Consider the following 14128-nt stretch of genomic DNA (forward strand, 5'->3'; position numbering starts at 1 on the left):
AGAGGACAGGACACCGGCCGGTGGTGGAGGAGAAGATACTCTGAATGTGAGAGCGTTTTTTTTTTCTGAATGTGAGAGAGTTGGGGCCTAAGGAAGAGGATGAATGAGGAGCCATTAAGATTAGGACAAGTAATTAGAGTTGCTTACGGGCCACAACTGCGCGCGGTAAGAAGTGAAAGATGGGAGGGGTCTTGGCCCGCAAGCCGCCTCCGCACGCGGCACGCCTCTCTCTCTCTCTCTCTCTCTCTCTCTCTCTCTCTGCGCGAGTGACCGCGTGGAGCCTTATATAAGCCGGCCCTCGGTTCCTCCCCCCGGCCCAGTCTCTCCCCCTTCCCTTGTTCCTAAACCCGCCTCTCTCTCCCTCTTTCACACACGCCTCTCTCTCCTCTCTCTCGGCGTCCATTTCCTCCTTCTAGCTAGCTTGCTTCGGTGCCCGGCTTGCGGAGATGTCTGAGGCGTCGGTGATAAACCAGGCGGAGGTGGAGGACGCGGCGGCGGCGGCCGGTCTGGACCTGCCGCCGGGCTTCCGGTTTCACCCCACGGACGAGGAGATCATCTCGCACTACCTCACCCCCAAGGCGCTCGACCACCGCTTCTGCTCCGGCGTCATCGGCGAGGTCGACCTCAACAAGTGCGAGCCATGGCATCTCCCAGGTACACAACGCACCCAAATTAAGCTGCTCCTTTGCGCGCACTTTCTCTCATCTTGCTTGATCCGAGCCCGACCGGCCGCGGGAATCTTGCCTTACTTACTCCCGTGTTTCTACCGGACAGGCAAGGCCAAGATGGGCGAGAAGGAGTGGTACTTCTTTTGCCACAAGGACCGCAAGTACCCGACGGGGACGAGGACGAACCGCGCCACCGAGAGCGGCTACTGGAAGGCCACCGGCAAGGACAAGGAGATCTTCCGCGGGAGGGGCCTCCTCGTCGGAATGAAGAAGACGCTCGTCTTCTACCTAGGCCGCGCCCCCCGCGGCGAGAAGACCGGCTGGGTCATGCACGAGTTCCGCCTCGAGGGCAAGCTCCCCCACCCGCTCCCGCGCTCGGCCAAGGTTTGCTTTCGCTCCTTCCTGATTCATTATCAAGTATTTTTCTCCTTAATTTCTTTTTGGCTTCATTCATGATTTGCTGCTAAATATGATATATGATTCGCGTGCAGGACGAGTGGGCCGTGTCCAAGGTGTTCAACAAAGAGCTCACGGCCACCAACGGGGCAATGGCAGCGGCGGACGCCGGGATCGAGCGGGTCAGCTCCTTCGGCTTCATCACTGACTTCCTTGACTCTGGGGAGCTGCCGCCCCTCATGGACCCTCCCTTGGGCGGCGACGTCGACCAAGTAACCGATTTCAAGTCCACCTCTGCCTACGCCACCGGTGCCCATTCCGGACACCAGGTTAAGATGGAACAGCACATGCCGCAGCAGCCGCCGCACATGATGTACTCGAGCCCCTACTTCTCCCTGCCGGCCGCTAACTCCGGCGACATGTCGCCGGCGATCCGGAGGTACTGCAAGGCGGAGCAGGTCTCGGGGCAGACGTCTGCGCTCAGCCCGTCCCGCGAGACCGGGCTGAGCACCGACCCCAACGCCGCCGGTTGCGCGGAGATCTCGTCGGCGGCGACACCGTCGTCTCAGAATCAAGAGTTCCTTGACCAATTCGACGAGTACCCCGCCCTGAACCTCGCCGACATTTGGAAGTACTGAAGCCAGCCGGAGCTGCACCTACCGCATGATTCGCTCGTCGATTGGTTCTGGCTCGTTGATTAATTACTGAATTGGATTACTTAACTTGGTATGTGATGCTGGTGTTAGTGGTTTGCTGATGCAGCATCATCTTCTTTCCGGAGGATTCTCGGGTCGGATCGGATCAGGTTACTATCCATCCATCCAGACAGACCTCCAGGGATTAGCTAGGCCTCCTTATGTTAATTAATTAAATTAGTCCTAGGTTCATATCTTGATCTGTGTGTACATACCACTACCACAACAGCTATTCTGATTGTGATTAGCAGTAGCAGCATGATGGTCATACAATTAATGTGTGTAGATTAGGGGGGACGACTTGAGATCCATTTGTGAATCGATTAATTTGGGCGCTGTTGATGAGCCAGGCAGCTAGCGCTACTACTAGCTGTGTATGGAATCCGCTTTGTATGTACATGTACCACCATTGATCATTAATTGCTTGAGTTTGACATGTCACTATGTGAATCGATGCTTGTGTTCTCTCTGTGCCGCTTTACACTTGGTAATCAATCAAGACGAGACTCGACGAGACGAGAGGCACTGGTACCAGTTGTGGTGCTGCTCATGGGGACCTTCCGAAATCTTTTTTTTTTTGAGACAACCTTCCGAAATCTAGCAAGGGGAGATATGAGATGGATGGATGGATGGATCATGGTTTTGGGCCGACGGATGGGGCCTCCGCGGGCTTGTTTGGATCGCCCAATTATTCCCGGAGCACGTCGTGGTCATGGCGTCCAGTTGGCGAACTCCTCCTACTAGGCGCCGAGGTGAGTAGGCTACGTACGAGCTGCAGCCTTATCTCGTTTCGGAAAACCCTCGGCCCGCCCCGCCTCTCTCTCTCTCGTGTCTCCAAGCGATCCAGCAACGGAAGAGAGGAAGGAAACGAGCACATCCGTTGATCCTAACCAACCAAACAACCAACCCCAGCTCGACGCGGGGTTTGGGGGGGGTGAAAACTTGTCGCTCACACACACGGCGGCCGACGGCGACGAGCGGGACGGGCCAGCCGCTCTCTCGCCCTCGATTTTGCGTGCGCGCACAGCACAGCACACAGACAGACACATACAGAGGTGAGGCGCGCCGGGACGGGAATCGCTTGCTTTCCGCTGGACGCAAGCCGTGGCGAGTTTCGCGGCGATCTGTTCGCTGTTGGCACGCGCTCGCTTCCTTGGTGCATCAAAACCCGGCCAAGACCAAGGCGGTGCAGCAAGGAAAAGGATGCGAGGATCAGCAGGAATCTTCCATCCATTCCTTTTCTCTTTTTTGTGAAACAATCATTCATCCATCTATTCATTCATTCAGAGTAGTCCTGCTGCGACACATGGAAATATTTATTCAAATTTAGAGTAGTAGTAGTAGTTTATTACGGACGTCCGCTTGGCGAATATTCTGGGCTGCCCCTTAAAAAACAAGGAAAGGCTAAGCTAGACTCATGAAAACTAATATCGTGGGTGGGTCCCTGGGCTCCCGGAACTCGGATTGGATCATTAGCTGTCCAAGTCGCACAGCCGCAGTGACGTCACAACTTTAGGCTCCACCAGCAGCGGTACCTTTTCTCCTTCGAGGTCCCTCCCCTCCCCTAGCTATAGTTTAACTCCTCGTCAATGATCGCATCGCAGGGAGGAAGAGGGTGGTCTAAACAAACAAAGATGGTCAGGAAGGGTAGGAGGGTGCATCACCCATGTTGCCCCTAAGGATCCTCAATTTGTTTATTTATTTCCCCAAGGATTTGGTTAATTAATCCGATGTGGATGTCCAGATGCAGGTTGCTTTCAGTCTGTTGATTAGGGCGCGGATTTTGCACCCATTTTATCCGGTGATTTGACAAGACACAGCCAGTGGCGGTTGACGTGGGGCCTCTTCGTTCCATATTTTCTTTTCACAGAAGCATCCATAATAAGCATTTGTTTCTGCATCAGGTTAGATATCAGAGATCGTTCCGGACGTGACCACTAACTACCAAGACAAACAGGCCACCAACACTATTCCCCGGTCCAAGGTCTTGCATCCGGCAGACCAAAGCTTCATTTGGTGATCCAGCAACCGCAGAGCGCTGGCACAGACGGTATCGGCCGGTGAGATAATATGCTGCACAGATGGTACTATCATAGAGTAGAAACTGGTGGCCGGTTCTCCTCTTTTTTTCACTGTCGAGTGAACCAGAACCAGGGCGCGCGCGACACAGCAGCACTTCAAGAAGTGGACAGGACACACACTAATCTGAGACCGCTACATCGCATCTGCCTCTAGATTACTGGACAGGGCCACAGCTTAACATCTACAGCTTGCGCTTTTGGCAAGAGAAAGATTTGGCATAGCAAAATGGGATCCGGGAGTAATGGCTGATATGGACTCCCCACATACTTTTCGACTGAGATGAGGTACCTTTTTCATAAAGTTTGCAATCCTCCTTGACAGCAATGTTGTGTTGCCCACACGGTCTCTATAATTCTACGCTTGACTTGTTTGGCCTGTGAGAGATCAGAGATAGATATGTGCTGTGCTACTTTTGTCCCCAGAAAGAAACTCTACTTTTAGACATAAGAAATCGCTATAATGCAGCGCAGTTTTTCTTGGTGGGGAACATAATGCGAGTTTATAGCTGGAAAACACATTCTGCACAGCATCCAGTATGTATGTCTAGTGGGAGGTAACAGTTTTGCAGAGGAGTCGCTTGCATTTCTAGCTCTAGATAGGCTTTCATAGCATCCTTCTCTGTAGAAAAATGCTCTAAACATTGTTACTTTCAGGCACAGTTTCTCTACACTCATATTTGATGTCAAACGACGTTTTGGGTTTTGGGTGGTTTCTGGAGGGTGCATCCGTCCACGTCAGGACGGGTTCGTTTCATCCACGTCGCCCTCTCGCCCACGCGCGTTTTTAGTCTTTCTATCCAAGAAACTCTCACTCATCTTTCTCTCTCTCTCTCTCTCTATCTCCTTTTGTTTTCTACTCTAGATGAAAGTTTTCTTTGCTGATACTGTAGAAATGTTTCGGGTATCAGCCGGTTCCTCTTAACGAAATTCGCAGCTGTCGTGCGTTTATTTCAAAATACATATAATGTAGAAAAATTAACTGTACCGCTCTCCTGTTGAGCTTCAAAAAGAATTTTTTTTTACCACAAATCACACAATGTCTCCAAGTTAAAAAAGGGAATCACACAGTTTCTGCTACTCAAAGCATTTCTTACTTTCTCTCCCCGTGATTGAGCGGATCATGATTAATGCTTTAATTGAACTACATGCCTTTGACTTAATTTTAACGAGAAGAGACATCGCACGAAGATCTGCACATCTGTCAAACTTTGCCTAACCTTGATGGGCAAAAGATCCATACCGTATTAATTGAAGTAGAAGAGATGTACAAATCTTAGAGCTGACTTTGAATGACCAGACAGTCCATACCTCCGCAGCTAGCTTCGCTGCCGTGGCACGCTTCTTTTCTAGCATGCACGAGGTATGTTTCACATGGCATATTTGCCTCGCCTAATTAAGCAGGACGCCTTTCTGACCTTGACGAGTCACCGCCTTATTGGTGTATGCGTGAACCTACACTTTCTCTCTGGATCTCATCTGTTTTGGTGTGGTTGCTAGGTACTCCCTCCGTCCGGAAATACTTGTCATCAAAATGAATAAAAGGAGATGTATCTAGACATATTTTAGTTCTAGATACATCCCTTTTTATCCATTTTGATGATAAGTATTTCCAGACGGAGGGAGTATGCTCTATACCTATGTCCAACGCCTTACACACAAGCGAATGAAAAGTTAGAGCATCTACAACCGCAGGTTGCAAATTTAGACTCAAACGTCTATAAATGCGTCCGCGGACAGTGACTAGACGGGCCTTAAAATTTATCATTTGCAACCACATACCCTATTTCCACAACACCTATTACATGTAGCGCCATGCACGACGATCATCCCGTCCGTCTTGGGTTAGCTGGGTTGTCAAAACACATTGAAAATTGCTCATACTTAATATTTTCACACCCGTATTAGTCACACCTCGCTGCGTGATGAGCTAGTCGGCCTACTTAAATAGCCAGGTCATGCAGAAGCGATATGTTTCTCACATCATTGGATCCTTTGTAAAGAAGATAGCATGTTAATATGAATATTCTATGTTTATCACATAGAAGATTCATAGTCAGGGTTATCTCCTTCACAAGGGAAATATTCATGTCCGTACTGCTTTTTATGAATTACAATTTGCCGGAAAAAAATCGATGAAGAAAATAAAAAATCTGATGATGATGTGGTTGGGATAGAAGAGGCCGGTGCCAGTGGTGAGGAAGACCGTATGTAACCTTGAATCCTATGCTAATGACAATGTCTGATGTTTGCTAGCAGCCTAGAACTTTATTTTGGACTTTTGGTTGTGATTTGTGAGAGAATCAGAGAGCAAAGGACTATGTGTTGATTGGTGTTTGGTTGTGTGCTAGTAAAGTAGCAAGAACTATGTTATTTGTGTTTTCTGGACCTTCTTATGACCTTGTTTAACCTTGTTTGAACATTCCTGGACCTTGTTACCACCTTATTTGCTTGCAAAGCAGCTAGACTACTATATATTATATGCACTGTTGTACTGTACTACTTTCTACTATTAAGTGTTATCTCTTATCTCTTATGTAATATATATTATATATGCACTGTTTGAGTTTTGAAACATGCAAAAAAGGGCATGTGTGTACTGTTACATATTGATGTAGTATTCTGTAGTATTGTGCTATTTAAAGGCATAATGTTTAAGTGAAGATTTTTTCTAATTTTATTTTATTAGTCCTTGAAACCTATGAGTTATAAAAAAACTGATCGATTAATAGTCCACTGATAAAATCGATTAATCATTCGATTCTTTGATTAATCACTAATCTCCAGCCGACCGAGACGATAACGATAAGCGATATCCCAAACATTGATCTGGATACGTATTGAAAGTGAGAGCAATTAGCTAGAGTAGCTCCATGCAGAGTATTGTAGACACAGAAATTTGTAAAATACACGCGGATCTGAATGTGGCAGACCCGTTGACTAAACTTCTCTCATAAGCAAAACATGATACACCTTAGTACTCTTTGGGTGTTAATCACATAGCGATGTGAACTAGATTATTGACTATAGTAATCCTTTTGGTGTTGGTCACATGGCAATGTGAACTATGGGTGTTAATTACATAAAGATGTGAACTATTGGTGTTAAATCACATGGCAATGTGAACTAGATTATTGACTCTAGTGCAAGTGTGAGACTGAAGGAAATATGACCTAGAGGCAATAATAAAGTTGTTATTTTATATTTCCTTATATCATTATAAATGTTTATTATTCATGCTAGAATTGTATTAACCGAAAACTTGATACATGTGTGGATACATGGACAAAACACCGTGTTCCTAGTAAGCCTCTACTAGACTTACTTGTTAATCAAAGATGGTTAAGTTTCCTAACCATAGACATATGTTGTCATTTGATGAACGAGATCACATCATTAGGAGAATGATGTGATGGACAAGAGTCATCCGTTAGCTTAGCATATTGATGGTTCAGTTTTATTGCTATTGGTTTCTTCATGTCAAATACATATTCCTCCGACTATAAGATTATGCAACTCCTGGATACCGGAGGAATACCTTGTGTGCTATCAAACGTCACAACATAACTCGGTGATTATAAACATGCTCTACAGGTATCTCCAAAGATATTTGTTGGGTTGGCATAGATCGAGATTAGGATTTGTCACTTCGAGTATCGGAGAGGTATCTCTGGGCCCTCTCGGTAATACACATCATAAGAAGCCTTGCAAGCAAAGTGACTAATGAGTTAGTTGCAGGATGATGTATTACGGAACGAGTAAAGAGGCTTGCCGGTAACGAGATTGAACTAGGTATGTAGATACCGATGATCGAATCTCAGGCAAGTAACATATCGATGGACAAAGGGAATAATGTTTGTTGTCATAATGGTTCGACCAATAAAGATCTTCGTAGAATATGTAGGGGCCAATATGAGCATCCAGGTTCTGCTATTGATTATTGACCGAAGAGGTGTCTCGGTCATGTCTACATAGTTCTCAAACTCGTAGGGTCCGCACGCTTAACGTTTGATGACGATTTTGTATTATATGAATTATGTGATTTGGTGACCGAATGTTGTTCGGAGTCCCGGATGAGATCACGTACATGAGGAGGAGTCTCGAAATGGTGGAGAGGTAAAGATTGATATATAGGACGATAGTATTCGGACACCAGAAGTGTTCTGGAGAGTACCAGGTACATATCGAGTCACCGGAAGGGGTTCCAGGCACCCCCGGCAAAGATATGGGCCTAATGGGCCAATAGGGGAAACACAACAGCCAGCAGGGGCTGCCGCGCCCCCCATATGGGCCGCACGTTAGGAGGAAGGAAAAGGGGGAAGAGAGAAGGAAGGGGAGGGATTCAACCTCCCCTTTCCTTCCCTCCTCCTCCTATTCTCCTATTTCCTTCCCCCTCCGGTGAATATGGTAGGGGGGCGAATTGGACACGGCCCCAAGTAGGATTCCTCCTACTTGGGGCGCCCCTTGGTCTCTCCTCCCCCTCCCACCTATATATATGTGGAGAGGGGGCGCCTAGAACACAGAACATCAACTGTTAGCTGTGTGCGGCGCCCCCCTCCATAGTTTACACCCCCGGTCATATTCTCGCGGTGCTTAGGCGAAGCCCTGCGCGGATCACTTCGCCATCACCGTCACCACGTCGTCGTGTTGACGGAACTCATCTACTTCCTCGGCACCTTGCTGGATCAAGAAGGCAAGGGACGTCATCGCGCTGAACGTGTGCAGAACTCGGAGGTGCCGTACGTTCGGTGCTTGATCGGTCGGAGTTAGAAGAAGTTCGACTACATCAACCGCTTTGTCAAATGCTTTCGCTTTCGGTCTACGAGGGTACGTAGACACATTCTCCCCCTCTCGTTGCTATGCATCTCCTAGATAGATCTTGCGTGAGCGTAGGAATTTCTTTTGAAATTGCATGCTACGTCTCCCAAGAGTGGCATCCGAGCCAAGTCTATGCGTAGATGATGTGCACGAGTAGAACACAAAGAGTTGTGGGCGGTGATCGTCATACTGCTTACCACCAATGTCTTATTTTAATTCGGCGGTATTGTTGGATGAAATGGCCCGGACCAACATTACATGACCACGTTCATGAGACTGGTTCCACTGACAGACATGCAACTTGTTTTGCATAAAAGGTGGCTGGCGGGTGTCTGTTTCTCCTACTTTAGATGAATCGAATTTGACTGCGGCCGGTCCTTGTTGAAGGTTAAAACAACAAACTTGATAAATCACCGTTGTGGTTTTGATGCGTAGGTAAGAACGGTTCTTACTAGAAGCCCGTAGCAGCCACGTAAAACTTGCAACAACGAAGTAGAGGATGTCTAACTTGTTTTTGCAGGGCATGCTGTGATGTGATATGGTCAAGACATGATGTGATATACGTTATTGTATGAGATGATCATGTTTTGTAAAAGCTATCAGTAACCGACATGAGCCTTATGGTTGTCTCTTTATTGTATGAAATACAAACGCCATGTAATTGCTTTACTTTATCACTATGCGTTAGCGATAGTTGTAGAAGCAATAGTTGGCAAGACGACCACGACGCTACGATGAAGATCAACGTGTTGAGCCGGTGAAAATGGAGATCATGACGATGCTTTGGAGGTGGAGATCAAAAGCACAAGATGATGATGGTCATATCATGTCACATATTTTGATTGCATGTGATGTTTATCTTTTATGCATCTTATTTTTCTTAGTACGGCGATAACATTATAAGATGATCCCTTGACTAAAATTTCAAGGTATAAGTATTCTCCTTGAGTATGCACCGTTGTGACAGTTCGTCGTGTTGAGACACCATGTGATGATCGGGTGTGATAGACTTTACGTTCACATACAACGGGTGCAAGACAGTTTTGCACATGCGGAATACTCAGGTTAAACTTCACGAGCCTGGCCTGTACAGACATGGCCTCAGAACACTGGAGACCAAAAGCTCGAACGTGAATCATATAGTAGATATGATCAACATAGAGATGTTCACCATTGATGACTACTCCATCTCACTGTTGGGGAACATAGTAATTTCAAAAAAAAATCCTACGCACACACAAGATCATGGTGATGCATAGAAACGAGAGGGGAGAGTGTGTCTACGTACCCTCGTAGACCTAATGCGGAAGCATTAGCACAACGCGGTTGATGTAGTCGTATGTCTTCACGATCCGACCGATCCAAGTACTGAACGCATGGCACCTCCGAGTTCTGCACACGTTCAACTCGATGATGTCCCGCGAGCTCCGATCCAGCAAAGCTTCACAGGAGAGTTTCGTCAGCACGACGGCGTGGTGACGGTGATGATGATGCTACCGACGGAGGGCTTCGCCTAAGCACCGCTACGATATGATCGAGGTGGATTATGATGGAGGGGGGCACCGCACATGGCTAAGAGATCAATGATCAATTGTTGTGTCTAGGATTCCTCCTTTTCCTAGTAGGAGTAGGAGAGGGGGGAGGAAATGGAGAGGAGGAGAAGGAAAGAGGGGGCCGGCCCCCTTGCCCTAAACCAATTTGGTTTGGGCCTTGGGGGCGCGCCCCACACTCCCCTTGCTGCCCTCTATTTCCACTAAGGCCCATGTAGGCCCATTAAGCCCCCCGGGGGGTTCCGGTAACCCCCCGGTACTCCAGTATATGTCTGAAACCTTCCGGAACCTTTCCGGTGTTCGAACATAGTCGTCCAATATATTGATCTTTATGTCTCAACCATTTCGAGACTCCTCGTCATGTTCGTGATCATATCCGGGGATCCTAACTACCTTCGGTACATCAAAACACAAAAACTCATAATACCAATCGTCACCGAACTTTAAGCGTGCGGACCCTATGGGTTCGAGAACTATGTAGACATGACCGAGACACATCTCCGGTCAATAACCAATAGTGGAACCTGGATGCTCATATTGGCTCCCACATATTCTACGAAGATCTTTATCGGTCAAATCGCATAACAACATACGTTGTTCCCTTTGTCATCGGTATGTTACTTTCCCGAGATTCGATCGTCGGTATCTCAATACCTAGTTCAATCTCGTTACCGGCAAGTCTCTTTACTCATTCCGTAATACATCATCCCACAACTAACTCATTAGTTACAATGCTTGCAAGGCTTATAGTGATGTGCATTACCGAGTGGGCCCAGAGATACCTCTCTGAGAATCGGAGTGACAAATCCTAATCTCGAAATACGCCAACTCAACAAGTACCTTCGGAGACACCTGTAGAGAACCTTTATAATCACTTAGTTATGTTGTGATGTTTGGTAGCACACAAAATGTTCCTCTGGTAAACGGGAGTTGCATAATCTCATAGTCATAGGAACATGTATAAGTCATGAAGAAAGCAATAGCAACATACTAAACGATCAAGTGCTAAGCTAACGGAATGGGTCAAGTCAATCGCATCATTCTCCTAATGATGTGATCCCGTTAACAAATGACAACTCATGTCTATGGCTAGGAAACATAACCATCTTTGATCAACGAGCTAGTCAAGTAGAGGCATACTAGTGACACTCTGTTTGTCTATGAATTCATACATGTATCATGTTTCCGATTAATACAATTCTAGCATGAATAATAAAAATTTATCATGCTATAAGGAAATAAATAATAACTTTATTATTGCCTCTAGGGCATATTTCCTTCAGTCTCCCACTTGCACTAGAGTCAGTAATCTCGATTACACAGTAATGATTCTAACACCCATGGAGCCTTGGTGTTGATCATGTTTTGCTCGTGGAAGAGGCTTAGTCAACGGGTCTGCAACATTCAGATCCATATGTATCTTGCAAATCTCTATGTCTCCCACCTGGACTTGATCCCGGATGGAGTTCAAGCGTCTCTTGACGTGCTTGGTTCTCTTGTGAAATCTGGATTCCTTTGCTAAGGCAATTTCACCAGTATTATCACAAAAGATTTTCATTGTACCCGATGCACTAGGTATGACACCTAGATCGGATATGAACTCCTTCATCCAGACTCCTTCATTTGCTACTTCCGAAGCAGCAATGTACTCCGCTTCACATGTAGATCCCGCCACGACGCTTTGTTTAGAACTACTCCAACTGACAGCTCCACCGTTCAATATAAACACGTATCCGGTTTGCGATTTAGAATCGTCCGGATCAGTGTCAAAGCTTGCATCAACGTAACCATTTACGATGAGCTCTTTGTCACCTCCATAAACGAGAAACATATCCTTAGTCCTTTTCAGGTACTTCAGGATGTTCTTGACCGCTGTCCAGTGATCCACTCCTGGATTACTTTGGTACCTCCCTACTAAACTAATAGCAAGGCACACATCAGGTCTGGTACACAACATTGCATACATGATAGAGCCTATGACTGAAGCATAGGGAACATCTTTCATTTTCTCTCTATCTTCTGCAGTGGTCGGGCATTGAGTCTTACTCAACTTCACACCTTGTAATACAGGAAAGAACCCTTTCTTTGCCTGATCCATTTTGAACTTCTTCAAAACTTTGTCAAGGTATGTGCTTTGTGAAAGTCCAATTAAGCGTCTTGATCTATCTCTATAGATCTTGATGCCCAATATGTAAGCAGCTTCACCAAGGTCCTTCATTGAAAAACTCTTATTCAAGTATCCTTTTATGCTATCCAGAAATTCTATATCATTTCCAATCAACAATGTGTCATCCACATATAATATTAGAAATGCTACAGAGCTCCCACTCACTTTCTTGTAAATACATGCTTCTCCAAAAGTCTGTATAAAACCATATGCTTTGATCATACTATCAAAGCGTTTATTCCAACTCCGAGAAGCTTGCACCAGTCCATTAATGGATCGCTGGAGCTTGCACACTTTGTTAGTACCTTTTGGATCGATAAAACCTTCAGGTTGCATCATATACAACTCTTCTTCCTGAAATCCATTCAGGAATGCAGTCTTTACATCCATTTGCCAAATTTCATAATCATAAAATGCGGCAATAGCTAACATGATTCGGACAGACTTAAGCATCGCTACGGCTGAGAAGGTCTCATCATAGTCAACTCCTTGAACTTGTCGAAAACCTTTCGCAACAAGTCAAGCTTTGTAGACAGTAACATTACCATCATCGTCTGTCTTCTTCTTGAAGATCCATTTATTCTCAATGTCTTGACGATCATCTGAAAAGTCAACCAAAGTCCACACTTTGTTCTCATACATGGATCCCATCTCGGATTTCATGGCCTCAAGCCATTTTGCGGAATCTGGGCTCATCATCGCTTCCTCATAGTTCGTAGGCGAATGGCGCTCGCGACCCATGCGAACGGCGGCGGGCGTCCAGTGCAAGTACGGCGCAGCCGGCCTCTGGTGCAAGTACGGGGTAGAGGGCCTCTGCCCACTCCTGGCAAGGAATATGGGTACTGACATGACATGTACCCAGCTGCGATGCCCTGTCGACGGTAGGCAAGCGCCAATGGATCCGCTCTTGCTGTGCGGCGTGTCGCGCCTCTCGCTCTGCGGCGCTCCAACAGTCTCGCCGTGCGGCGAGCCACAGCCTATCAACGCAGACGCGCCTAGCTTGCTCTGCGGGGCGCCATTGATCATGTTGTGTGGCAGCTGCAGCCTCATCGGCGCTGACATGCCTATCTTGATCCGGCGCTCAAGAGCCATGCGCCAAAGGTCTGCTGAACCCTGGCGATGGCGCGCATCACGGCGTCATCCATCGCATTGCCGGGGAGCGCCTCGGCCTCGACGGGCCATGGCGCCTTCTCGTTTTACTCATCGACGAGGTTGATGGCACAGGCGGCGCTTTGGTGGGTTGGCATGCTTAGAAAGAAAAGATCGATGTGCTACAGGTTGCGCTTGTTGCCTCCGTGCGTCGCACATCGTCTAGGTTTATGCGCAATATCCCTGGGTAGCTAGAAACCGGTGAGGAAATGGTGGGAAACGGTGGCGTGTTCATAAAACGCAATCAATTAATGGAAACTTAGTATAGGAGGAACATCGAGCTAGCACAAGAAGTAGATGATGATCAGATAATCGTTTACCCTAGTTAATTATGCATGTAATATTTTTTTTGGTGTGTGGAAATGTCATGTGTGTACTAGTCACCTATGCAATTGGATGTTTGCCGCATATTACACACATCTTGTTTATGTGAAACGTTTCTGTTCTCTTGGCTCAACACAAACAGTTTATCGGAATGAACTATATGCCCTCCATTGCACACACCTTGATCTTGCTGAACCGTTTCTGTTGCGTTGCCTAATCGATAACAGTTCATCCGAGTGAACCGTATGTCATATATCACACACACCTTGATATGGCTGACCGT

General features: G+C 46.7%; 1 protein-coding gene across 1 annotated transcript; it reads left to right on the top strand.

Annotated features, from left to right (window-relative positions):
• Positions 1–316: 316 nt before the first annotated feature.
• On the top strand, positions 317–2200 carry LOC125551537 (NAC domain-containing protein 92-like). Its single transcript, XM_048714794.1, has 3 exons — positions 317–654; positions 775–1052; positions 1160–2200. The coding sequence occupies exons 1-3, from the start codon at positions 447–449 to the stop codon at positions 1700–1702; spliced, it is 1029 nt and encodes a 342-aa protein (XP_048570751.1). The 5' UTR covers positions 317–446; the 3' UTR covers positions 1703–2200.
• The last annotated feature ends 11928 nt before the right edge of the window (positions 2201–14128 follow it).

The sequence above is a fragment of the Triticum urartu genome, chromosome 4 (genome assembly GCF_003073215.2).
Source record: "Triticum urartu cultivar G1812 chromosome 4, Tu2.1, whole genome shotgun sequence".
Taxonomy (NCBI): Eukaryota; Viridiplantae; Streptophyta; class Magnoliopsida; order Poales; family Poaceae; genus Triticum; species Triticum urartu.

Bases quoted from the DNA above. Each gene is read 5' to 3' on its own strand.
- LOC125551537 (XM_048714794.1), top strand. From the start codon at position 447: ATGTCTGAGGCGTCGGTGATAAACCAGGCGGAGGTGGAGGACGCGGCG. The intron at 655-774 runs GTACACAACGCA...TCTACCGGACAG, and splicing joins CGAGCCATGGCATCTCCCAG to GCAAGGCCAAGATGGGCGAG. The intron at 1,053-1,159 runs GTTTGCTTTCGC...ATTCGCGTGCAG, and splicing joins CGCTCCCGCGCTCGGCCAAG to GACGAGTGGGCCGTGTCCAA.